Genomic DNA, 27,880 nt, shown 5'->3' with positions numbered 1-27,880 from the left:
GTATAGACAATAAAAATGTCACATAGTACTTATGCACACCCGTGCCGTGGAAATTGCCACTAATTTATCATCTTTATTCCACAGCAACAACTCTTGTGTAAATTAATAAACTCTCGCGTAGTTGTTAAACCTTCAATTTATTAAACCAGCAGACCTAATAAATAATTTTTCTTTTTCCTATACAGGTAGAACACGCACTAAAGATAAGTACAGGGTCGTATACACCGACTTGCAACGTCTGGAACTCGAGAAGGAATTTCACTTTAACCGATACATCACGATTACAAGAAAAACCGAGTTGTCCAAAATGCTGAGTCTGTCTGAAAGACAAGTAAGTTCATATTATAATATTTAGAAAATAAATAGATAAAATCTATGTATACACATATATTATAATAAACAGGTAGGGTAAATATATATTAAACTATAGCAGGTTAATGGTGGCTATTATTATATTTGGTAAATAGATAGATGTATAAATATTATATATTTTACTACCTGCAACAGTTAACATGTACCTAAGATACATTTCTCAGAAAATAATTTTAGAATGGAAAATATAATATTAGATACCTATTTATTCATGTAAAAATAAGAACATTATTTGTTTTCATGTGTTACATAAAATATTATCTATAAGTATAAGTTTTAATTAATTTATTTATAATATTAAAAATGTAAGTATAAATATTTTTAGAGTGCAAGTAGGTTATAGTATAGGTAGGTACCTACTATACCTATACGCGTTTGTATTAAAGCAGAAATAAATATCTCTGAAAATGTAGACATAGATATTAAGGTATTAAATATTATTTTTCAAATAAGTTTATGTAAATTATATCTTATTATTACATTTCTTTACGTTTTTAATGTACTATCTAATTTTTAAGTATATCTTTTACAGCAATTTAATTTAAAATTAGTAAGAATTATATTCAACTGTTTTAACAGCTATAATTGTTCAAAGTTTAGATAAGTGAAGTGGAGTATATATTGTTTGAAGGCATTTTATCTTCATTAACACATTTTACTTATCCACTATATGAGTCCTTCTAAAAACCATTCGTCACATGAAACAGATATAAAAATCTTAATGTAATATAATGTAATATTATATAAATTATAAAAATTTTAAATATTTTCAAATTTTATTAAACATATCAAAATCGTGTATTTTAGTATGAAAAGAAAGATTATATATAATAATATGTTTATAACGTATTGAGTAACTCACCAAGTAGAGGTACCTATGGGTAAATAATCCTTTTAAGTATTAATTTTCGTTTTTTATCTCTGAGTCTTTAAAAATTAATTCGGTCCCTAAGTGTTTTGTATATTCATCTGTTGTCAAAAATATAATTCTGGACGAGGCTGAAGTTTTTGTTTAAAACATTCTAGTCAAAAATAATTTGCCATACACCTTTAGCTATAATAATAATAGGTATAGTTGTTTAATTTTGAAATGTATTATTTTACAGGTAAAAATATGGTTTCAAAATAGGCGAGCTAAACAGCGGAAAATCGATAAAAAACGAGAAGAGACGATTATCAACGAAAACTCGAAACAATTGATCCAAACACCCGTTGATTCGAATTATTCGATCGAGAGCTGTTCGCCTCTGTGAAATTAACGGTTTATTCATACTGTGTAAATCGACGGTTTGAAATATTCATTCAGTATCATAATATATGTACTTATGAAAAAATCCCACTATATTTGGGCACAACGAAGTTGTATGTTATACATTTATTTAATATAATATTATATATAGATTGTAAGTTTCGATCGCGTCTAAAAGAAACAATAAAACATTTTTCATTATTTTATTTTTTAAATAGGTACAATATTATTTTTATTTTTTAAATTATTAAGCGCATATTATTATTATTATTACTATAATAAATGTTAAAAATTTATTTTAGCTGCGCTTATCATACCGTTGCACTTTTGACTGTACATAATATAAAATAAATCGTGTAATTTTAATTTTATTTTACCTACTGTATTGTAATTATTGCAATGGTGTACGAAGTGTATTCGTTTTGATACAATACAACTGTTACTCGAATTTTAATTTTTACGAATAAATAGTGAGCTTATCGAACTTGTTGATATTTTTAATTGTCGCCGTGGTGTACTTACCTTTATAGGTTTTATTGTAAAAAATAATAATTATGGGTATTAACCTATACCTATCTCGGTTGAAATATAATATGTATCGGTACTATATGCAGTTGCTTACCAACGTTATTAGAATAATAATGATAATAATATTAGTAATAATAATAATTATTACTATTAAAATAATGATAATTATTGTTATTATGACGACGAATATGTTAGTACTTATCAACGAACATTAATTGTAAACGGTATACCTATGTATACCTAGCTATCACATGGAATTTTATTTCTAGATTGTAAATAATATTGTACTTAAGCAGACTTAATCCAAACGAATATAAGTAGTTGAACTTAAAATAAGATTATAATATTAAAATGTTTTAAAAATATAGAGTTGAATAATAAATTATGTGAATGTTTTATTGTTAGGTATTGAAATGTAATATATTATTGTGTTCGGTTCGTTTCAACTCGTGTAATTTATTATTATTATTATTACTATTATTATCATTATTATTATTATTATTTATTATTATTATTATTATTATTATTATTATTACTATAAATATTATTTGTATCATTATAAGTTATAACCATTATTATTTTATTATTATTATGTAAGGCAAAATACGACTTTATTTGTTTATTGACATTTTTTTTTAAAGTTATATAATTATTTTGGTTAATGAATTATAAAAAATAAATAGGGCATAAAATATATTCGTTAAATGTATTTGTATTAATTTGTTTAAGACGATTTATATACAATTAAACAACACTGCTATAATTTTGCATAGTTCAAAATTAAATTACTAGTATTTATTAATAAAATGTTATTTGGGTACATTTTTAAAAAAATAACCTTAAGATCAGATTAGGTAGGTACTCACATGGTTGCATCATCGATCTGTGTTGATACTTGATAGCAAGTTTGGATTGTTTGTATCTTAAACACCGTTTATGTATATGAATATTATCATCTAGAGCACCATATAATCACCATAAATATAATAACCAGGTATATTTTAATATATTACATCATATTTTGGTTGTTAGGTTTTTAGAAAATATTTATTTTTATCTAATTAGGTATATAACGAATAAAGTGATTATGTACTATGTATCATCGTTCCGAAATCTCATTTCTACATGAACAGCGACCTGGCAATAAGTTGTTATTATTGTATTTTAAATCAACATTTACGCATAAATATTACTAACTAAAGTATAATCTGTTTTAAAGTTTTACCATAATTAAATAGAACTTGAATATAACCAATATATATTATGTTATGGTAAAAATACGAATACCGGTAAAACCTAGGATATACAAAGTATAGTGTGGTCAAACCCAAAATGATTTTGTAGTTCGGATTTTTACAAACGAGATTCGGTAAATCCTAGGATAACCTAACCTACTCATGTAAAAATTTTATCTGTGGTGAACATTTTGTTAAATAACCTATTGCCAATCATACACCGAAGACAATTTTTCAAAAGATAGTGCTTTAGAATAATGAAACAACATAATATTATAATATCTATTTACATTAATTTGGCTTTTATTTTTAGATTAATTTTTTAATTTATGAAAGACTGACGATAAAATATATTTTTTGTATTGTTTATATCGACAAATACATAATAATTAATATTTAAGAATTTTAGGTGCATTTTCTATGGTAATTTATTAGTTATATACCTAATGTTTTATGAAGTTTTATCAAAAGCGGAAAATAAGTCCACGTGCGAGTAGCTACGATCGGGAACGTCATGCGAGTGACCTCGAGCTAAATAATACATAATAATAAGTAATAATTATTATTTTTATATTCGAGTATAAAGCAAAAGAAAAAAAGCTTGGTCAAGTGGGTACCGCCCTGTTGTACATTAAGAGCTGTGTGGATTACTATATAAGAGTGTTAAATTTGAATCCAATAAAGGAATCAATGTATACGAAAAATGATTCTGAACGGCGATAGTTTGTCAGCCCAGCCTCTTAGGATATATATTTTAAATTGGGAGGTGAAAAAGGTGGTTTATATTTAATGATCTGAGTACACAAAAATTTAAGTTCTTTTATAATTATTGTAAATCAAAACTATGGAAAATCTTGTATTAAATTCTCAAATGTTAGCTACTTATGTACAAAACATTTTATGAATTATATACTTACAAAATAATTTGTAAATATTCGTTTAAATTTTAACGAAGTTTTAAAAAAAATTGTGTTTATGTATTCTTATAATTTTTAAATCACTATAAGACTAACTTATGAGAAACTTTGTATTAAATTTTCAAGTATTTTGACTCAGCCAAAAAAATTTTATCGATATTAATAAAAAAAAAAAAAAACAAATATTTTAAATATCTATAAAAAGCCTTAAATTAACCTAAATATTTTAAAAATTAAATTGTGTAAAAATAAAATGCCAATTTAAAGAACTATAGTGAAATTTTCAAGTATTTACAGTGATTAGTTTTTGAGTTATAATACTATGCAACAAAATCGATTTTTTTGAAAACTACTGGAAAAAACTTTATTATCGAAAACCACCCACAAAGTTTAAAATTGAAGCATTTTTTAAAAAAGTTGCACCGCACACATACAAAAAAACTCACACATCATTGTAAAATTAATACATTCATCACTTCATTCAGAATCTAAAATATCACTTAATTGGTAAAGATTTCAGACTTAAACCAACATTGGTTTTGAATTCTTATTTTTTGAACACTTATTATTTCAAAATTTATTAACGATTTCAAAAAAAAAATTTTTTTAATTGAAATGAAACAATATTAAAATAAAATTATAATATTTTTTATCATTATAATTTTATAGGTTACATTTTTTAATTTCACTTCCAAAAAAGGAATATTTTTTGGAGTATTTTGATAAAAAAAATTTTAATTTTAACGAGTAGTTAATGAGTTATAATTTATTAGTGTTTAAAGTTTGGTGAGCGGCGAGGAGAGATACAGCAGAGATGCACCGCAAAATGTTGCTTTACTACTTTCTTCATCAATACTTTAACTTTAGTTTAAAGTAATCATAAATAAACATTAAAAATTCAATTTTTATGTCATATTCAAGATGAAATTACGTTGTATTCGTAATATAATAATACTAAGTAATTAGTAGATAAGTACTTACAATTAAGACAATATACTATTTATACGATATGAGTATATAAAGATTCAGTCATACATCCTCCGTAATATCCTTTGTAGGTATACGAAACTGCTGCAGCATCTATTGCACATACTACATAAGTATAATCTATGATTATTGTCCAATATATTATATAATATTATACTACCATTATTTCATATTTAATAAATAGCTATATAAGCCCACCGCGTGTAAGCGAGCACAATATTTTTAAACTTTCTTGATACACCTACGACCTACCTATTTGGGTCTGTTCCATCACTGATATTTGTATTTGAATCATGTATTTTAACACTGAACCTTTTTTTTCATACCGCATTATTACATATTTTGTACAATTGCCAAGTAAGTAGATTGTTTTTATTTGTTGTATATGTTACACCACAATAGCAATTAATGTATCCTGTCGTAACTCGCAGTGACTGCTCAAATCTGAAATCATTGGTCTATATTAGTTCAAATTATAAAAGAAATTAATACATTATAACAAGTTGATTTATTAAGTATTGAAGTGTAATAGATACTGCAGTCTGTAATGTAGAATCGATGTAGCTAATGATTAAGAACAAATAATAAAGTTTCCTACTAAAATATACCAAAAATGACTTATTTTTGTTAAAATTAAGTTTCTGTTACATTATTATAATAAGCACCCTATAATTGAATGCAAAGTTGAGTTTTAGATTGAAAAATAACTTTGTAATAACTTCAGTTTAAAAAAGGGAATAAGAAGGCAAGTACATTATAATTCTAAAATAAGAATACTTTTTGATACTATAATAATGGTGGTTATCCTTTTCGGCGATAACTTATAGTTTTCTCTACGGCCAGCACAGCATTTTTTTAAATACAAAATTATTATAATAACTATGAATAATTGAACATGATAATTAAATTAATATTATATCAAACAAGTAACAACTCTATGGTTTACCCTTATTTTCAAAAAAATTAACTTTAAACGACATTAAATTTACATTAAAGACTATAAAAATAGAAAAATTTGTCAAATAAAAAATAGTTTTTAATTTGATTAAGGTACCTAAGTAATAGCTATGTTAAAAAATGTTATTGCAAATTATTTTATTTTATATATTTTTACTTATATAGATATATTTATCAAACAAAATATACCTATAGAAGGTACCTATAATTATAAAAGATAAAATTTAATCTCAAGTTTTGACATAACCATTCACGAAGACATATTTTGTTATCAAAATAATTATTATATTTATAAAGATATAATTAAGATAATTAAGTCTAGGTATAGGTATATTCATTTTTATTCGATTAATGTAATTGGAAATTTTAATTTTTGACTTTCATGGAGGCAATTTTTTTCACTTAATAAAATAATATTATTACTTTTAGCTGGTTAGTTGGGTATTTATGTAGGTAAGTTCGAAGGTTCGTTCATCGCATACCTTTACCAAAAAATTAGGCCGTTTTTTATTGATCGTCATAATATGTAGAAATATATAATAAAAAATAAATAATATAATAAATAAATATATATATATATATATATATATAATATATATGTAATATATATGTATATTATGTAGATGTAGGTATTGTTACGGTTAACAAGTTTAGTAAAGCTGAGTTAGATCGTCAGTTAGTAGTTGTGTCGTGTTTCTTATTAGGTATATATTGTATTCTAATTGACCGTTGTTATCATGGTATCATTCTCTAACCATGATCTACATCTACCCCGAGTTGAGCAGCGCTTAATTTTTTGAGACACGACACAACAGACGAATAAACGATGTATCTGTGGGCTAAGGCTGTCGATATACAGTGATTTCGGGAATTATCGGAGGTACAGTATAAACATTTACCGGGTACTGGAATCCAAATTGGAAACACCGTCAGTTAATCGTCGTTCATTCAATATGTCATAGAATAAGAAAAATAAACCTGTATTAAGCTGTGAGTATCTGTCATCAGAATAATGGTTTTTTTTTTTGATAGGTGTACAATACAACTGAATGCAAAAAAAAAACAATAGCGAATAATGATTATGATGGTAAACGTATTTTTGCAGTGTTGAATATATTATATTATAGTAATATGTTTACGTACCCATGTATCTGTATCTACGCCTGTACAAAACACAATGAGAGGAATGAGAGTAGGGTTCGTGGTGCCCCTTGAAGCCTCGAAACATAATTTATCACAATAATATTTTATTTATAATAACAATAATATTAATACGTAATATTTAGCGCAATCTACCGTAGTATTTTCATACTAATAGTTGTACGCTGGTTCAACAGACCGAACCAACTAATACTGATACCTATCATCGGATTATACATATCATGGGATAAAAATATAATATTTTTGTATTAAATATAAAAATAATTCAACAACCTCAAATAACAATAATAATTCAATATTAAACGCCTAAAAGTATACGAAGTTCTTATTAGCAATCACGATGATTTAACTATGTCTTGCAGCATTGTGGATACCTAGCCTTTTCTAAATCAGCATATAATTATATTATATTATAATTAATTATTTTATTTTAAAGATTAGTTTTTTACTAATTATTGTATCCTAATATAATAATAACTCCTTTAATTATTTTAATTAATATAAGCTGTTTTAATTTAAAAATTAATTACATTTCATTTTTTTTTTTTTTTTTGTAATTAATTTTACATAGTTACTAGTTAGTATATAGTATAGTGTGGTCTCTATTTTTTTTTTTATTATTATTTGTTCAGCTTACATGTACTTACTACTTACTTTTAATATTGGAAAATATTTTGTTTATTACATTAAAAGTAAATTTATTCTTAAACATTAGTTTTAAATTATTTTATCGACTTAATAATTTATACTAATAAAATATATAAAATATTTTTAATATCTATGTATAAAATAATACTTAAAAATAAATCAAATAAAAATCATCATTTAATTTTAAAAATTTAAGAACTCCTATATTTTAAGATCGTTTAAAAGTTTTAATTTTGTTTATATCTTAATTATTTTTAATTTAGTTTCTTTAAAAAAAATCAAATATTTGTTTCTATCGTTAGGAATCGTCAAAACTTTAAATTTTAAACACAATCTCTTACTTTAACTTATTCCTCGACAAGTTTGTTGATTTTTTCATGCCTAAATAGTAGTTATGCATCGTTTTTTTGATCCACTGATGTGAAAATATTCAATTTCTCCATTTGTTTCTCTGCCGCATTATAATATTGAGTACAATAAGTTTCAAAGCACATATACCTATTTTTGTATCACAAATCTGTATAAGAGCTTACAGGTCACAACCTGTAGATAATATTATATTATAATCAAGCAGAAAAATAATGAATTAATGGACACTGTTCTATGATTAGTATTTAGTTGTCACCGGTTACTACTAGCAGCTTTAGATTAAATTAATCGAATATGACTCTTATCTATACCTAGTAATTAATAATATATTAATTTTATTTTAAGTCGGTTTTTTTTATGCACCATGTATTTATTGAATGAAATAGTTAATTTTTCTAATAATTTATATTTATATGATTAAAATATTATTACTTATGCTATATTATATTATAAACTTAATAATATTTATCTGATTTCTGTAAGTAATCAAATTATTAAGATATTCACACAATAAATATTATAGTGTAGAATGTAGATGAGAATATGAGTTAAAACTTGACTGATGTTAATTGGATTATACAGATAGGTAACATTTTTATAATAATATATTGTTATATATGATTTAAAACAGGATTTCTTCATCCCATCATAGTTTTAATGTGGCATCAAAAAGTTTTACCCCATCAAATAATTTTATAGTTTGGCCTCCGAAGTTTTAATTAAAGTATAAAACTTAGATTTTTGAAACAAATTATGAGAATGAATATGTTACATTATATTACATTAGTCATTAATGTATTTTTTTAATCATAAAAGCACATAGTAATTACCTAGTTAGTTTTTCTGAATTAAATTATTTAGATGTGTAAGAACTGTATAGGTACCTACCAATGTACCTTTATTATCTATAAAATATATTTAACATTATATTAAAATTAATTTTAAACACTTAAAATGTTATAAACAAAACAAAAAAGCTCGATTAAAACTTTTATTAACCTCAATTTGGTATTTAATTAAATAAATTAGGTACCTATTAATTATACAATATGGGGAGTAAAAGGCACATTGCTACAAATATTATTGAAATGCGTCTGTGTTCTTAAAATATGTTATGAACGTTTGACCAGCAACATTAATTACTTGACCAATACCATAGTCCAAATTCGTCACTTAGATTATTTACCTTAGTCTAAATGTCGAGGCAAAAAAAAAAGCAACAAAATTAATATTTATACTCGTAATTTTACATTTGGTACTGTAATACGTGTTTGTCTTATTGTACTTACACTACTAAAATATGATGACTTATTGATATAATAATAATATCTTTAATTATGTGAAATTTGGTTGTTGAACATTGTCTAAATACAATAATTTATTCTATATAGCTTATTAATATAGAAATACGAGTATGATAAGTCTTTACTTATTGTTTTTATCAATCTTGATAGGTATATCCAATACAAACGAAGATGACCATATTAATGACAGTTCGACTTCAATTATAATATTGTCACCAAACTCGTATTACGAATAGGAGTGTATTACATAGGACCACTGTGTATATAAAGTTTAATTGGAAAGTTTATATTATATCAAATACTATGTACAGAATGACTTTTATTACATAATAATAGTTTCTTACTTTTATGGTGATGTTTTGAATTTTTGCTTATTTGTAATCATCGCCCAAAACGAAAGTTGAATATAATATTTTCATTTTATTTCTCATCTTTTCGCTACATAAAATTAGAAATAATTTAATAAAAATAAAAATAAAATTATTCGTTTCTAAAATTAATAGTGCCTAGATATTTAATTATTATCATAAAGTTTTAGAATGGGTTTTTTTGTTTGCTTAATGGTCGATATTAGTTTATTACTCGATTGGTCGTTTTGCACTCACCTTCTTGTTTATTCCATAACAATCTTGGTAAATGTTTGCCAAGTCACTGTTGAGACCGGAAGAAGGAGGGGTGGCGACGGTTTGTTTTCCGTTTCCATTATGTACGCGTACATAAACGGACGTGATTTAAACTCGCTACGGCAATATACTACGAGTCACCGGTAAGCATGTATATTATACTAAACCGTTATAATCATTCCGGAAATTGCAAAATTCATCATTTGAAGATGCAGCCGCACGTTTGTAAGGCTCTATACTTATTTCGTGACGTATAGTATAGGTATATATAAGTATAGTCCCGTTCACCATTACCGTGGGATATATAGACTACAGAGTGAAAACCGTATTTATCACTAGAGAATCACAGAAAAATATTACCCATTTGAACAAATAAACAGTACATTTAAGCTTTGAGACTTTCCAATAGTCTACCTTTTTATGTATTATATTATGTATGTGTAAAAAATATGTGTTAATAGCATTAAAATTGTTTGTGTCATGGACGAAAGAAGAAAAAAATATTCCAAATAAAGCACATTGCCATAAAGGTATATACATGGTTCTTTTGCCAAAATACGAGTTTCTAAATATAGTCTACACTACGTACATATTATTCACAGCATACATATGTATATAGGTTGACTATTACATGTTTTCGTATACTGTAGTTTGTACATTGATATTTATTTTAGTTTACCACCATTTTTGTGAAAGTTCACAATATTTTGTGGTTAAATCAACAGATTCGTGACAATATCATGTACAAGGTATTTCAATTGTATAAATAAACCTAGTTTTGTGAAAAATGGTACTTTCATATAACATAAACTTAGAATGATAGTAATAAATAAAAACAAAATCGTACAACGATACAACTGAGTATTGCGTAGAGATGTGCAGAACTAATCAATTTTTAGTGATGCGTTTATTCACTGAACAAAGTATTGCTATAAACAGAAAGTAAATAACTACAAATATGCACAGAAATATTTTAACGCGGAATTTGATTTAAAGTATCAAAAAAATAAAACAAGAAAGCCATATCAGTTTACTCATAGTTATCCCATTTCAAGCTTTATGATCACCTCGGCATAGCATCCACATATACACCTCTCATCCGGATACACCAATTTTCTTTTAACTACGAAAGTTTGTCACTAAGTATTTTTATAAGTATCCGCACTTGTGAATTGTTATATTTTCAATTTTTTCTGCTGCACAGTTCAATATTTTAATAGATTAATTCTATATAGCCAATACACTAACTCTTCGTTTACTGGTGTGTATCTACAATTATAATATTGCGTTATATATTTTGTGCTCGTCAACCGTTAAAATACCTTAAAAAATAATATTTTTATAATTAATCTGATATTATATTACGAGTAATTTGGTATATTATATAATAAGTGTGATCGCTTTGTTTAGCCACAACGCGTCACATTGGTTCGTTTAGCATACAAGTATCAAAATTGCCTATACAAGACGCCAGTTTATACAAAGATGATAATATATTATAATAGATACCTTTTTTATTTTAGCTTATATGAACAACACAAATCACTGTAATTTATCACTCTGATGAAGACTTTTTCTATCATATCATTGGATGTATTTTACTTTAGTTTGCTTATAATTCTGTCACGCTGAATAGGAACATAATACATTTAAAAATGAAATAATAAGATTATAAGAATCAATTTTTTATAAACCATTTTGTATTCAATACCATATTATACGTCCTGTTATTGATCCACAAGTATAATACAATATTGTAATGTTCCAAAAAAAAAAAATAGTAATAGTCATGTAGACGGTATGTCCCATGAGGATTTACTAGAATATTAAGGCGGCGGTGGGCTGATGGAATTTGGATCACTACCACTGTCGCACGTCACCTAAATATAGTAAATATTAGTAAATACGACCCCTGAAATAATAAACGAAAATCTTTTTTACCCATAGGCTATTTAGTAATAAACAACAGGCAAATGTATGTTGTTTAACTTTATTGGTATTTTGAATATAGTACGCAATAATATGATATACATAATATATATTATATGATAATATTATAATATATTCTATTAATACAACAAGGTTAACCTATATAATATATTATTATATATGAGATTATGAAATGGATAAACTAATGAACAATATTTATTAGATTTACCTACTAGAGAGTTTACACTATAATATATATGCACATTATGCACGTATATAACATAATAATATAAACGTTATTAGAGAGTATAGTCAAACTACGCTTATTAAAGAAAGTTTTATTATTAACATTACGGGTTAGAAGGTATTATTCTATTTTTAATAGTATAATATATTTTGTTTGTTTGCATTTAATTCTAAAACCATATCACTGCCGTTTCTATATTGAAAACGGTAAAATAAATATATATTATTGTCAATAATAATAATAATAATAATAATAATAATAATAATATATATTATATTATATTATATTATAATATATATATATAATAAATATTTGAGAAACTATGTATACTATACAAATAGAATAGATAGGTACTACTCGTACTATGTGATACATTTATACACATATTTTATTACGTTAGTAAGTTGTAAATCAAGTTTTTAAAACTACTTGTGGTTATTATGGAGCGGTGTTTAAAATTAAAAAAAAAAATTCACAAAATGTTAGTTATATTATTCAACTATTCAAGTATATCATAAACATGACTCGCTCGAATATGATAATAAACAAGTAGTGGATTTTCGGAGCTTATGAATTATCCCTCGAGTTGGAAGACGAACGGCTATGCTCAACTACCATGTGACTAAGTTGAACCAGCTGTTAGTTACGACTTATGTAATAATCGTGTAATAATAAATCGTAAATGCAAATTATTCGAATTGTATTTTTTTACTGGTATAATTTACCGCATTCTGGCATTGTCCAAAATTTCTCGCATATTATGGAAACCCGTATCGATGCTTAGTAAACTTATTATTAAAGGTTTTTTGAATTGTACTGTCATTATTATATCGTTTTGAGAATACGACGTCGGTAAATATTTTACGACTCAAACGGTATTAAAGAGAACCAAAATAAAAAAAATAAATAATAATTAACAATAATACAAAGAATAATTGTGGCTATTTCACGTATCGTCACATGAAATATATAATTTATAACGTTATATGTCGGTGGGTATGATGTGTAGGTAACGAAGATGCGAATTTACTAAACCCGCAGAGTTTCGTTCTTGGACACGCAAGTCGGTATGGAATTTGACCATTTTCCGTGTTTAAGGCATCGTAATATAGGAGCTCCTTTAATTTTCAAGTTCTCATCGCAGCTGAAAGTGATCACATCACCGATGGCGTAGTAAAACTTGACGGTGGACATCCGGCCTCGGATCACTGTACCCGGGTACGGACAGGCTATAACACCTGCGAACATGAATTACAAGGCAATACAGACGATCGATTCGGGCGTCGGGTGAAGAGCGACTTCGAAATCATTATTTTAAAATCAAACAAACATGCAACCACCGAGGCGTATACTACACGTTAATAAATTATTTTCAACATTATTGTTATCGGCTTCCGAGAAAATAAATGCCAAAAATAAAAAAATCTTGTACTTTATTGGTACGTATAATAATCGTTTTGGGCGTAGCTAAAGTGTATTTATATATGCAATAATTTAAATAATTAATTTGCAAGTTAAAAATTATGCCAATAAATGTATTTTATACTTCAATATTCATGAAAGATTGTGGTCATTTTTTAATTAAATTTATTTAAGATTTAAACTTTTGAAATTTGTATTAATATAATCTGGTATACTTATATAGTAATGACCAATAATATATGTATAATAAAGTATTGTATTATAATATAAAGTTGATGTATTTTTTTTTTTTTGGCGTGGGATATAATAATTAAAAATGGATCGGTATCTATTTAATAGTAAACGATATTACGGCGGTATAGATATTAATTGACTATATGAATACATGTCATCAACAGTGAATGCGTTACTATAAGATTTAATATTATATTTTTGTCGCAGACCAGATTGTATCTGGACAATCTTAAACAGGACAATTTTAGTTTTTTTTTCTAAAAACAAAAAAAAAACAAAAAAAACCATTGAGATAATATTTTATGTATTTTTGTGGTTATTAGTATTTGGGCTTAAATTTAAAAAAATTAAATCCTATATTTTTTGAAGTATTACGTGTTTTACGATAAAATTATCACTCTGTATTTATATGCTTTAAAATTAACAGAGTCTTAACCATTATTATCATATAAAGTTGGTTTTGCTGTTCAATAAGACGCCTCCGTGATTCGGCCACCCCTGGATTTGTCGGACGGGAATTAATTATATTTTGGCCAGGAGATCCGTCGTGACGCTCCAGTATGCTACCGGCGGCATTTGTTCGAAGTCGCTATACAAACACACTACCCGCTCCACTTACAGATTGGCATTGGCGCTGACCACTCTCCGTTGTCCCCACAAACGAGCTTGGGTTGACCGTCCAACACGTAGTACGGTTCGCAGCTGATGGATACATGTTCGCCAGGCCTGTATGAGTTTTGCGAGACGGCCGCGTAACCGTGCGGCGGGTCCCCTGGCCAGGGACAAGTGACCGCTACAACATATCAATTACACTTAGGGCCCGAGATCAAAATGGGATGGTTGATGATGGGAGTGGTTGTGATGGCGGGGAGGGGATCAGTTTTTCGAAGTCACTGAGTACCCGCGAAAACGCGATAGCCTCCCCTATAGTTTTGCAATAAAAATAATATATCATGTCAAATTTTTAATATACCTGCGCATGTAGGGAAAGGTTGTTCCCATTCGCCAGTTGGCAGGCATATCGAATGTGTTGGCCCATCTAGTCCGAATCCTTGCATGCAGCTAAACATTATTTCACCTCCCACTTGACGGCTGAGCGTGGCTATTCGTAAATTTGGGTCGGTTAGATTATCGATTTTTTCGCATTCGATAACTAATGGCAAAAAAAAATAAAAAGGAAAACACGATGATAAAGTTTTAAGTTATAACAATATTTTCTAGTAAACCACTATTTAAATATTACGTAATTTTTAACATGTAATAGTATTTAACTAAGTACACAATATATTACTTTTTATTTCGTGTAAAAAAATTTTTTTTAGTTTGTTTACAGTTACTCGTATATTATAACATATTACGTATATAGTAATTGATAAACTTACTCTCACATGCGGGGATTGGATCACTCCAGTTACCCGAAGGCAAACAAACGATTTCAGAGGTCCCGATCAGATTGTTGCCTTTAGCGCAAGAAAACTTTACACGAGAGTTTAGTTTTGTGTTTTGCGAACCAATGATCAAACTTCGTTTCGACGGGATAGAAGGACAGTGCACGGCTATATTAATTAAGTACATAATATTATATTATATTTGTAAGATAGCCACAGTTATTATTTTTGTTATTACACAATTATTATCATTTAAGAGTTAAGTAAATTAAAACATCGTATTTTTTTTTTTAATACGAACCTTTTACGATTATTTCAACAGAATGCGTGTGCCTGGTAGGGGTAATGCAAGAAAACAGCCCGGAGTCATCTCTACTTGCGTGATAAATACTCAACCGGTACTCGAGATCCGGGTCTCGGCCAGGGTCGGTGGTCCATCCCTCGGGATACTTTCTATAACACACGGACGTAATTAAATTATTTACTCAAATCAAATAACGTAAAACCAGGTACGTTACCGGAACGAATGACTGACGTTCCATTTCGGAGTACCGAATCGTTTGATCCACAAACACTCCATATGCAATATCGTTCCTGGGTAAACGACTAGTCGTCCCTCGTTACTCTGTGCTATTGGTCCTAGCTGATGGCGAAACAGTATTGTTGGAGGTTTTTCCACTTTAAAAGATACACGGTGCAAACACATTAATATAAGATATCTTATAAAATAAAATATAACAAGTTAATATTTCATCGAAATCGTTTTATTTATTCGTTATTATAAGACATTATAAATTATAATGTCGATAATATTATTCTTTTATTTATTACTTTAGGTGTCATTAGATCTTAACTTTCATTTTATTTTCTATCTATATATATTATAATTTATAAGCGTGTAGGTATATTATATACGAATATACGATGTATTATGATGTATATAATATGTTGATAAATAATTTTATAAATTTTATTTTTTTTTTATGAAAATGAATTTCAGAAACATTACCTTGAATTTAAAATAATAAAAGCTTAATATTTTAAGACTAAAAATTAAGTTTTTAGCATGAGACATTGTAAATAATAAAAACAAATTATAAATTTAGAATTTATAAAAGGCAAACTGTAAGAAGTGTATAATAAAAGGTAATAAAATGGATATTGAACCAAAATATAATAATAAGCTCATATATATAATAAACAGATATTTGTAATTTATATAACATACGTGCATAATCGTTTTCTTGGTTAAGACCAAAGCAAACTGGACGTTGTCCAGACCATTCACCATTCGAACATACTCGTCTGTTGGAACCTTCCATTGCATATTTTCCAATGTCTGAGCATCGAGATACCTAAAACGAACATACCACAAAATAATAATCATATACGGGATGTAAATAAAGTGAATTAAAATAAGATATATATTTTTTTATTATTTTATGTTATGAAAGTGGTAAATTACCAAAACCGTTCCTGCGTTAAATTCGGTTAGCTCGTTCGTGATCATCGTATCACCTATAAAGGTCACTACATTGGGCTCGCTGTTTCGAAACATACAAGTGGTATTGTCTAAAGTGGAATTCATAGTTTCGACGGGTTTCGCTGAAATTTACCATCGATATACATACACTCTTGCGGCTAAATATACTAAACAACTTACTGCAATTTAATGATCGACCAATCCAGTTGCCGTCCTCACATCGTATGCGCCATGTGACCTTTTCGTCTATTATGTTTCCAATGCAATTAAATGTTACTTCTGTCCCATCGGGAAAACTAAAATAAAAAAAAATATTTATTATAAATTGCATTTTATTTGTATTTGTAGTACTTACCTCTTTTCTGCGTCTTTCAATAATTCTCCGTTTCTAAACACCATTGATCCGTGGACCGACTCTGGGGGTCCACAAGATCCTCGAAGTCCAGACAAAAGATCAATGGTGCCTAATTCGCTTTTTTTTAAAATATCTGCACCGGTAATGAATAATCCACCATCTATAGAAATAAATTTGTGAAACCATTATTTTTTTATTTACAAATGTATTATACAATAAATTATGTCTTATATTATATTTTATTTTGAAATAAATTTTAAATTACCTCTTTTACAAGAAGGCACTTTGGGAACTAATCGACCTAATACACATTCAATAGAAACTGATGTAGTTTTTATGAACTCTGGATCGCATTGGAAGGTAACAAATGATCCATTGGCTATCGTAAGTCCGGCTCTATATCCAAGTAAGTATTGGCCATGTGTTATAGCCGGCAACTCACATGGAGCTGAAATTATGAATTTAATAATAATTTAAATCGATTTTTAAATTATAAATTTTGTAATTTTAATGTATCCACCAATAAGAATTTAATTTTTTTACCACCAATCAACGAATCTCATTAATAATTTTGATTTGTATAATTCTATACGACTATACCTATTTAATATTATTACTATACATTCTTTCTTATTAGTTATTATTGCATAATAATATTATATTTATATACTATATACATTACTATATACTTTAAACATCAAGCGTAACTCTGTATTTAATTAAAATAAACAATTATATTACCAGGGGTGCACTCTGAAATAGTTCCAATATCCCAGTCGCCTTTTATACATTCCATTCTTGATGGGCCTTTCAAATTAAATCCAGGAAAACATGTAATAGTTACGACTTCACCATCCATGAACTCTGAACTTTCTGTTACATTTAAATACGTAGGTTCCACTTTACTGTAAAAACCATTAGCTGAATATGGTATTAAGCAAGGTTCTGTAAATGAAGTATTTAAATAATTATAACTTAAACAAGTGTTATGAAAAAGTTAATTTATTTTACTAAGTTTGCAGTCAGGTTTTGCTGGCTTCCATCGAGTTCTCCAGCATTTTGCTGTACCATTGACCACATTAGGTTGGTATCCATGATCACATGACACTTTGAGAAAAGTTCCATGTGAATGAGTAACATTTGCATGTCTTCCCGGTCTCACAATTTCAATATGTATATTGGAGCTATTTTTTAGAGGTTCACAAGGACCAACTGTGAATCAAAACAAAAAATTATATATACCTGTTGTGTATTAGCATAATATTATGATAACTATAGACCTAACTCAATTATATACCTAAACCAACTCAAATTCAATAACATAAAAACGTCAAACAATAATTTTATGAAAAACCAAAAAATTCCAAAAAAAAAAAAATATATGAAAAAATTATAATCATAGCTATATATATATATATTTTATTATTAAACAAAATATCTTTATAATATATTTTTTCAATAACATTAATTAATGTAATTATCTATGTATAAGTTATCGGAACAAATGGTAAAAATCGCAAATGATTAACACCAGAACTACTCTGTAGGTATCTATAAAAATAGTATATATATATATGTACATTATTTCATTAATATTAAACATTTTATTTGAATTGTTGAAAGACATATTTTTATTGCTATTGTTATTCTACTACTAAAAGTATTATAGAACTAAGACATAAGTATAATCGCGATGTAGCATTTATTAAATTTTAGCAACTACCATAACATGACCATTGATTGATAAGGGTTAGGTACTGCTATATAGATAACAAAAACTAGTTATCAATATAATAGACAAAATAATATATTGACATTTGATTATTTTAAACAAATTTCTCGAAATAATATTATGAAATTAAGTACTTTTTTAGTTAAATTGTATAGAAATCTTGCATAAATGTGTACTTAAATTTAAATTTATCTATTTTATGGTTTTTTTTTTTTTTACCAAGAAAGCATTGTTCAATCAAAACAATTAAAATATGTATTGAAATCCTGGTTCAAACAATAACAACAATATACTTCTTTATCTACGATTAAATATAAAACCTACCTTTTCGTTTTCCATGTTTGCCTTTTCCTTTAGAACCTTTGTGTGATGCTTTTTCTCCGTCTATTGTTGAGTTACCATCTTCATTGTCATAATCTTTGAATGATAAATCCCCAGATTCTCGACCTCTAGATCCTCTATTAACTCCAGGATTTTTAGCTGTTTGATCTTTATTAGATGTCTGTTTGGCTTTCATGACTTGTTGATTTTGTGCTGATAATGCACGTTTACTTCTTTTCCACCAAGCTTTTATAGAAGTTATTAAATTGTCAATTTGATAAAAACCAGGTTTTTCCGTAATCAGTTCACTTGTATTATTATCAGTACTATTCTTAATAGATCTACTGAGTCTGAGCTTTGGGTGTATTGATGGCACGCACCTGAAAATTATAATAAGACAAATATATTTTTAAATAATAATTATACGTTACAATTGCGTTTCTGAGTATTTTTTTCTAAGAGCGTGACAATTTTATGATATTATAATTTTACTTTGGTAGATATCCAGGGCTCCATTTTCCTCCGATACAAGTTGCACCCACAGGTCCTGACTCGATTACGTATTCTCGATCACATTCAAACGAAATTTGCTTATTGTTTTTTATCTTACGAACATATGGTCTATAGTCATAAACACCCATACTACCCACTAATAAAACTTTACCATGATCTATATAACCAGGGAAAGTGCAATAAACTGAAAAAAAAATTGTTTACTATTTTATGCTAGAAATGAATGAACCGTCAAACATTAATTAAATTTTAAATACCTTCGTCGCATTTTGGAGTTTCTCCGGACCAATTTCCGTACCGACATTCTGTGAATCGGTCCCCCACCAGTGTGTAGCCATCTCGACACGAAAATTTTGCCTTGGCACCGTGACCCATTCGTGGTGCCAGGACTATTCCGTTTTTTGGAATCAGTGGTAGACGTTTACAATGGGCTGAAAAAATAATTTAACTCTTTTAACAAGCTCAATAATTATTGTGGTATACTTTAATAGTTTAACTTGTTCTTTATCTCTAATATCAAAATATAGTCATGACTGTATAATGGTTAGGTTATATACTATTATACTATTGCAGCGAGTAAGACTTTATATTGCAGAAGTCGATAGATCAAGATTTAATGTAATAGAAGGAAAGCTTATGAATTGTATACAAAATGTTTATTAAACAGTCAACACAATGTACATAGCTGAAACATAAGTAACTACTTACCTAATTAATGCAAACACACAAATAATTTATGTGATTTAATAAGTTAAGTAATTTTTTAGATAAATAAATAAAATAAAACTGTAGGACAGGTAGGTTTTGGTTTTACCAAACGATTATCCTAGAAAACGCACAAATTTAAAGAAGAGGTATTGAAAATATATTTATTAAATTAAATTCGATTATATCGGTTAATTGACTTGTTGTGAGATTCTAAGTAAATCCAATTAACTTTTTTTTAATATTCTAATTAAAAAAATATACATTATGATTAAAAAAAATTATAATAATTTCCCCAAGGAAAATAAATACAACAATAAAAATATTATAATATGCCTTGCCTGGTTCGCATTTCGGTATGTAAGTCCAGGTACCATTATTACACGTAGCAAGATCGTTATTTCCAACAGCTGGCTCATATTTTGCGTTGCACTTTACAGACAGTTTATCACCGTGTTTCGCTAAAATAGGACCACCAGTTGTTTTTGGTATGTAAGGAGTGGAATCGTTTGATCGAGTGATGTTCACATGACCTTGTTGGATAACCGGCACGACACATGGAGCTGTAAAACACATTTACCCATTAAAAAGATTACTTTTTTATTTGAATATAATCACAATGGAAAATGCTACTACGAAATATGATACGTTTTGGTATTTATGCCAATAGTTACATAGATCAGTCGATCAGTAGCAGTCGTTATAATTTAAGTATATATTATTTTTAAGCGACCATGTCGGCTGCCAAAATTAACTCACCTAGGCACAGCGGTGGTGGATAACGCCACTGTCCATCGGCAAGGCACACTGTCGAAGAATTCCCTACAAGAAGCATTCCATCTTGACATCGGTAAATAATCGTTGCGCCTAGACCAGTGCCGCTTTCAGTGTTCTCTAGCCAACCATTATGAAGCTCTCCCGGAGATCCGCAATCTATCTCTATCGTTACATTTTTATTGTTTTGGGTGGATTAAAAAAAAAAAAAAACTAATAGGTGTACAGCCAAAATCTATGTGAATCACGATTTATTGGAGTTTCCCGAGTTCTAATAGTATACAAGAAGCTAATAATGATAACACTTCTGCGCTATATACGAGTAATATATATGTGTTCATATCGATATAATATTTTGTGGTTCTATGTACGAATAATAATATTTTTAAAATAGTTTAAATAGGTATGTTAGTATGTTGTAATTTATACTAATAAAAAAATAAAACTGTTTTATAGCTAATAACAGTTAGCGACAACGGTAAATTTAAAAAAAGAGTCACAAAAACAATAACATTTACACTGTTGTACCTATACAGTATACAGCCATAATAATATTATGAGAAACATAGATTTAGAAATAAATATTAAATGATATTCTGGCTTTCAATTTGAAAATTGTATGTATAATATATGCCTTTCAAAGAAATAAAACGTTCTCTTATTGGTCGAATATACCTATTCAAAATTCAATATTGAAAATAAGTATCATTTTAATTCATTTTAAAAAGTGAAGTTATAAATTTAAATTATTTTTTTGTTATCTAAACGATAAAGATTAAAGATTCATTTTTTGAAATATAAATTTAAATTCCCACACTAAATTAACTGTAATTCTTTTCTGAGCCTGCCTTTAAATTCTCATTTTTACATTTACCTTGACATATTGGCGTTGTGCCTGACCACTTGCCATCTGCACCGCACCGCCTAGTCGGCTCACCAGATAGTATATACCCGTATTTACATTCGTATGATACTACCGAATTGTAGGACGTAGACGTGAATACCGCGTTTCCGTTGAACGGGCTTTCGGGAGGACCGCAGTCAACCGCTGAAACCACAACACACGCGAAAACAACGCCAAACAGTAACTGAACGTAAATTCACCCATAAGTTATGTTTGCGAAACACATCGATAGGTAGGTATATGGCCAAACATTAACCAGTCAATACATATATATATATATATATGTATGTGTATATATTTATGTACTATACGTTATATTACCGTGGTCCATGACTGTAGTCATTATTGTGACAGGTATCTGTATAGTGTATAGTGTCTAATATTATAGAAATTTTGATATTGTGCTAACACGTACAGATTGGTCTATAAACGCGCGGTATTATAACATTTATTATTTTTTAATTATTGGTTTGTTGGTAGTTAATGATTTCGTTTAAATTAAATTGAATATGTATTAATTAGAGTTGCTGCAACGGATTTAGAGAATACCTATGTTACTAATAACTTATCAAACTTGAATCGCCCTCCCTCCGAACTCATAATAATAGGAGTTTTCATTCAGTGATAAACAAAAATAGCCAGTGTTAAGTATAGTTAGAATAGACTTTAACAAACTGATTATTGTGTTACAACTATGAATTTAGATATTATATTAGACAAAAACAACAACAAATATACCTACAGTGTCCTGTATACTTACAAATAATTTTATGATATAACATTTTAAGTTTTATAATATTTAATGATTCACGTTATTTAGAATAACGTTACGAATATCGAGACAAGAGAACAAGTTTATTGTTTTATAGGCATAATGGATGTTTAAGAAGATAACAAAACCATAACGGTTTACCGTCGGAAATCGTCACAGGTAGGCAGAGAACGACCACGCGAACTCGGCATTGAAGTACTTACGCACACACGAAGGTAAATCTTTTGGTACCCAATATCCATCTGAATGACAGAGACGTTCTGATTTTCCAATTAGTTCGTATCCGTCCGAACACTTATAGAACACGCGGCAACCGAAGTCTGAACAGTCGCCTTGATGCCCACCGTTAGAAATTACACCAGGAGCGCCACAAGTCCTTGCTGAAAGCATAATAGGGTATATTTAATAAATTTGTTTCATATTGAAGATTCAAGATACCATCGAAAAAAAACAATCAATTTTACTCGAATAATTTACAATAATTGGTCAACAAATTACGTCGAATTAGATATACATAGAACAATACAGACCATTATACAAATAATCTATTAATACAATATTATACTTTAAGCCAGATAAAGCACAGAAGTGTTAATTATTAAGCTGTGGATTTTCTGTACGCGTACTGTATAATTTATTTATTATAATATGATAATATTATGAATAATTGGTTGAATGCAATAAATTGCATCAATAAAGTACATTATAATATATAGTAGTATAATCTGATTTGCTTACGTAAATCTTAAATATTTGTAATTCATAAGCCACGTATCCAAAAATTTCCTTTTTTATAATATAATATATATTTAAACTTTGTAAAACAAATATTCTTGTGAATTAGGTAGCATTGTAATAACATTAGTCATTAATTATACCATAAAAAAATATTTAATTAAAATAGTAAGTAATGATAATACTAATTTATTCTTATTTAATAGTTGCAATATTGAAGCTGTTTCAATACATTTTAAACACTAAGTACATACATTTTAGCAATTGAAAATAATATTTCATGAAGCTTTTGCCTTTTTATACATATTAGTTTGTATTATGTTAAATAAAGCACGTTATAGGCAATGAATGTATTTAAAGATAATTTTTGAAGCCAAAAACTACATATTATGCCGTACAAAAGAACAAATATTAAAGCGAATAACAATATATTTTTTTTAAACGTTGATTTAAAAAAAAAGTATCTAATAGTAAAGTTTAAATGATATACAATTTTAAATTTATTGCTAGAATTATTAAAACTTGATTTTTAGATTCATAGTGCACTTAGAAGGTTTATTTGTTTTGGAATGTTTTATGGAAAATCAGTTTTAAGGTAAATGTAAAACTTGAAAAGAAAAAGTTTGGTTTAAGTTAATTCAAAAGTTGTGTATGAAAACATCAAAATTAAAATTTTTCGAAAAATCGTAATAAAGTGCGTTACAACGGGTTTGTTTTTGATAATCTTGTAAATATTTATAATAAGACTAATGAAATTAGATTAATACGTAACAGAGTAGGTAAATTAAAAAATACCTTAAATATGTAAAAGATATGTATAGTAATTTTATTGTAGACTTACGTTCACATGTTATATCTGGCCCAAACCACGAAGCTGATATGTCCATTGCCAAACATTTAGCTCTGGCGAAACCTCTCATCGTAAATCCGTCTTTACATCGGTATTCAACTTCAGATCCAACGTCAAATGTTTGCTGATCCGGAAAAGCATTGTTACCTGCATTTTCGATTACACGAGGAGATTTGCAAAACACTGTAAAATACAAATAACACGAGTAATTTAATTTAAACAGTTTTATCGATTTATTTATATTCCGTACTGTTATGTAAAGTCAAAAGAATATTTTATAGTTAGACCATAGTTTTTATTATAATAATAAATAATGTACAGCTACATAGAGTATATTTTTATTATATTTGATTTACATGACTAGAGTCGTTAAAAATAGACTAATAGTTTAAAGACAAGGAACTTTTTTGAAGTGTGTACAAAAATAATAAGTCTATTATAATATAATAAATAGAAAATTTTTTTGAAAAATTTATATTTTATAAAAAATATTAATCATATTGTCATTCAGTAATTTCATAATAAATTGGTAAAATATTAATAAATAAAAATGTGTGATATCAATTGTATTAAAAGTTATCCTACACTTAAATTTGTGTGTAGATTTCATAGAAATATGTAAGTCAAATTTTCAGTCCTTAACTAATGAAATTTTAATTACCTATACTAGGTGATTCTTTTGTTTAACAACACTCATTATTTTAAAATCTATTAATAATTTATAAAATATTTTTACATCATTTCTAATCAAAATAAAAAAACATAAAAAAAATATATTTTTAATATATTTTATTTTTTTGAACGATAACATAAATTTTTAATTTCATATTTTGAAGCAGAATATTTCAAAATATTTCAATAGGTACATAAAAATCGAAATTTGGTAGAGTAGTTTATGAGTTATTACTTATTTAAACTTATTTATTTAAAGTTTTGTCGTAGGGGTGAAGTACAGGGGTACCATATAAAAGGTCTACTACTTTGCTTACAAACATTTTAATTACTTATAAAGTTATAACAGTTATAATAACCCATAAACTATTCATTCAAACTTATATTTACATACTCCGAGAAATACTCTAAAAAATATTTTGTTTTAGAAAATGAAATTAAAAATATATGTCATTGTCATTCAAGAAAATGAAAAACTTAAAAAATTATAACGATATAAAATATGATTTTTTTTTTAAATGACAACTTATGTTAACTGGAAATTATGTAAAAAAATATTTTCAAAAAAGTAAATAGATTTTGAAATAATAAGTGTTTTTAATTAAAAGAGTCGCCTAATAACCGTTAATGAAGTTAAAAGTATTCAAACAATGAACAGAACATTGACTTATAAAAAAATGGTTTTGAAATAAATTGGTCTCAATTATTTAAATGTGTAGCGTACCTATTATATATTTTATATTATTTCCTTCTGCCTAATTAACAATATACATGTATAATATAGATTTTGAAATACAAATGTATAATTGTGTGATATACACTGTTTTTTAGTTAGTAATATGTTTATGTAATATTATATTACTAATATTCACCATATTTTATTTATATAAGAATAAAGAAAAAAACATTAAAAAACAATAGATATTGAGATTTTAACAAGTTAATTATATTCCAGTTGGATGTTAGAAATTAATATTATAAAGGTAATAAACTATTAACAAAGTGACAAAATAAAATGATTCATTCTACGTTAATTGAAGGTCCTAGTATATAAATGTAAATTGAATAATGAAATATATTATAAGTACTTACCACTTTGTTTGCAGAAAGGCGCCTTACCAGACCACGAGCCGGTGGCATGGCAAGTTCTGTGGTCTCTACCAATCAATTGATATCCAATCTCGCAGCTGTAAGTAGCTTTGTCACTAAATAGTCTTCCGGTCATTTGCACAACACCATGTTCTGGATTCGGTAATTCTTCGCATTCTCTTTCTGTAGATAAAACAGGACGTTAGTGTTTAGACGGTTATAGTGTAACTCAAGCGAAGTAAAGAATGACGTTGATTACATTAGCCGCCCCGAAAATTAAAAATAGCTTCGTGAAAAAATGATCAATTTTGTTCAGTCACAACAAGAATATTTTTTAATATTCTGTCAATAAAAATTATTTGCGGCCCAAGGGGTTTACTTATTTATTTTTATTTTTTTTATCGGATATAGAATCTAAAGTGTCATAGTCAAACTATGAACAATTACAATATCCCAACATATAATTTACTGCTAGATTAAAAATGCAAAATTGTCGTGAATTATCAATTTTAATTTATTAACTCGGCTATAATAACCGATATGATAATAACATATTTCTGCTAAAAATAAAAATACTTCTTGATGGAATTCCTTAATATTTAAATATACGATAAAATTATTTTATGTTGGTATAAACATTCATATCTTTTTAGTGGATTTATCTAAATTTTTTTGTGATAAAATACAAATATTTTACTTATTTTTTTCAAATAAATATTAAAACATTTCGATTAAAGTAAACATTACTATATTACATTTAAGATATGAAAACTTATCATAGTACAAAAAATGAGTGGGTATGTTTTTTGTATTGATTTTTTCCATTTGAGTATTTTCATAAGAAAAGATAAAATAAATATTCAAATGCATGGGAGTTTATACTATAAAAGCAAGTCCCGATTTTTGTCATACATTCAAATCCAAACCGTTCAACGTATCGTCACCAATTTTTTTACTGTTATACCTGACAGTTTGCTGGAGGTTTTAGTACCACTTTTGTTAAGGAAAATGTCCAATATTTTGACATTTCCAGATTTTTACAGAAATATGTTATTTGTATCTAAACACATTATTTGGTGTGAAAAAGAAACATATTATCTGCGTGTTCCTATAGTAACAGTACCTATGTGTATTTTTATTTCATTTATTTCGAAAAAAAAACCTGATAAATTACACAAAATAAGTTTTGTGTCTCTACTGTAAAATTTTAATTTCGACGTATATGTATTAGGTATATATTATTATTATAATATATTAAAATAATTGTTTAAAGCGTATAGTTAACAGTCACCCACGACTCACCTCAGAATGTATGTATAGTATCGATGAATCAATTATTTTTGTTGACAAATATGAAATATGATAACGGCTCGGTGCTTTGAACGACCCTGTAGGGTTTGAAGTA

General features: G+C 27.2%; 2 protein-coding genes across 6 annotated transcripts in view; one reads left to right on the top strand and one right to left on the bottom strand.

Moving 5' to 3' along the window:
* LOC114128036 (homeotic protein caudal-like) overlaps positions 1–2,105 on the top strand; it is a 30,750-nt gene extending 28,645 nt beyond the window's left edge. Inside the window, exons 2-3 of the mRNA XM_050203978.1 lie at positions 186–331; positions 1,479–2,105. Of these exons, the coding sequence (XP_050059935.1) occupies positions 186–331; positions 1,479–1,625 (293 nt within the window). The 3' untranslated portion in view covers positions 1,626–2,105. The remainder of the gene's footprint in view (positions 1–185; positions 332–1,478) is intronic.
* Positions 2,106–12,371: 10,266 nt separating this feature from the next.
* Positions 12,372–27,880, bottom strand: part of LOC114128032 (sushi, von Willebrand factor type A, EGF and pentraxin domain-containing protein 1) — a 62,817-nt gene continuing 47,308 nt past the window's right edge. The window contains exons 4-25 of one of the 5 annotated variants that reach the window (XM_027992441.2): positions 26,479–26,658; positions 24,706–24,897; positions 23,333–23,509; positions 22,328–22,510; positions 21,439–21,501; positions 21,021–21,242; positions 20,232–20,405; positions 19,954–20,158; positions 19,465–19,841; positions 18,420–18,620; positions 18,150–18,353; positions 17,674–17,856; positions 17,409–17,568; positions 17,234–17,349; positions 17,036–17,175; positions 16,799–16,925; positions 16,089–16,248; positions 15,872–16,023; positions 15,565–15,738; positions 15,156–15,335; positions 14,802–14,975; positions 12,372–13,764 (exon numbers count right to left, since the gene is read on the bottom strand). In XM_027992441.2, coding sequence (XP_027848242.2) covers positions 13,556–13,764; positions 14,802–14,975; positions 15,156–15,335; positions 15,565–15,738; positions 15,872–16,023; positions 16,089–16,248; positions 16,799–16,925; positions 17,036–17,175; positions 17,234–17,349; positions 17,409–17,568; positions 17,674–17,856; positions 18,150–18,353; positions 18,420–18,620; positions 19,465–19,841; positions 19,954–20,158; positions 20,232–20,405; positions 21,021–21,242; positions 21,439–21,501; positions 22,328–22,510; positions 23,333–23,509; positions 24,706–24,897; positions 26,479–26,658 — 3,953 coding nt within the window. In that variant the 3' untranslated portion in view covers positions 12,372–13,555. Of the gene's footprint in view, positions 13,765–14,801; positions 14,976–15,155; positions 15,336–15,564; positions 15,739–15,871; positions 16,024–16,088; positions 16,249–16,798; positions 16,926–17,035; positions 17,176–17,233; positions 17,350–17,408; positions 17,569–17,673; positions 17,857–18,149; positions 18,354–18,419; positions 18,621–19,464; positions 19,842–19,953; positions 20,159–20,231; positions 20,406–21,020; positions 21,243–21,438; positions 21,619–22,327; positions 22,511–23,332; positions 23,510–24,705; positions 24,898–26,478; positions 26,659–27,880 lie in introns of all 5 variants that reach the window. The other 4 variants (XM_027992438.2, XM_027992440.2, XM_027992442.2 and 1 more) reach the window with 4 other exon arrangements.

Source organism: Aphis gossypii, chromosome 3 (assembly GCF_020184175.1).
Source record: "Aphis gossypii isolate Hap1 chromosome 3, ASM2018417v2, whole genome shotgun sequence".
In the NCBI taxonomy this organism is placed as follows: Eukaryota; Metazoa; Arthropoda; class Insecta; order Hemiptera; family Aphididae; genus Aphis; species Aphis gossypii.
Note: the sequence above shows the minus strand (reverse complement) of the source record. Positions and strands in the feature narration are given on the sequence as shown.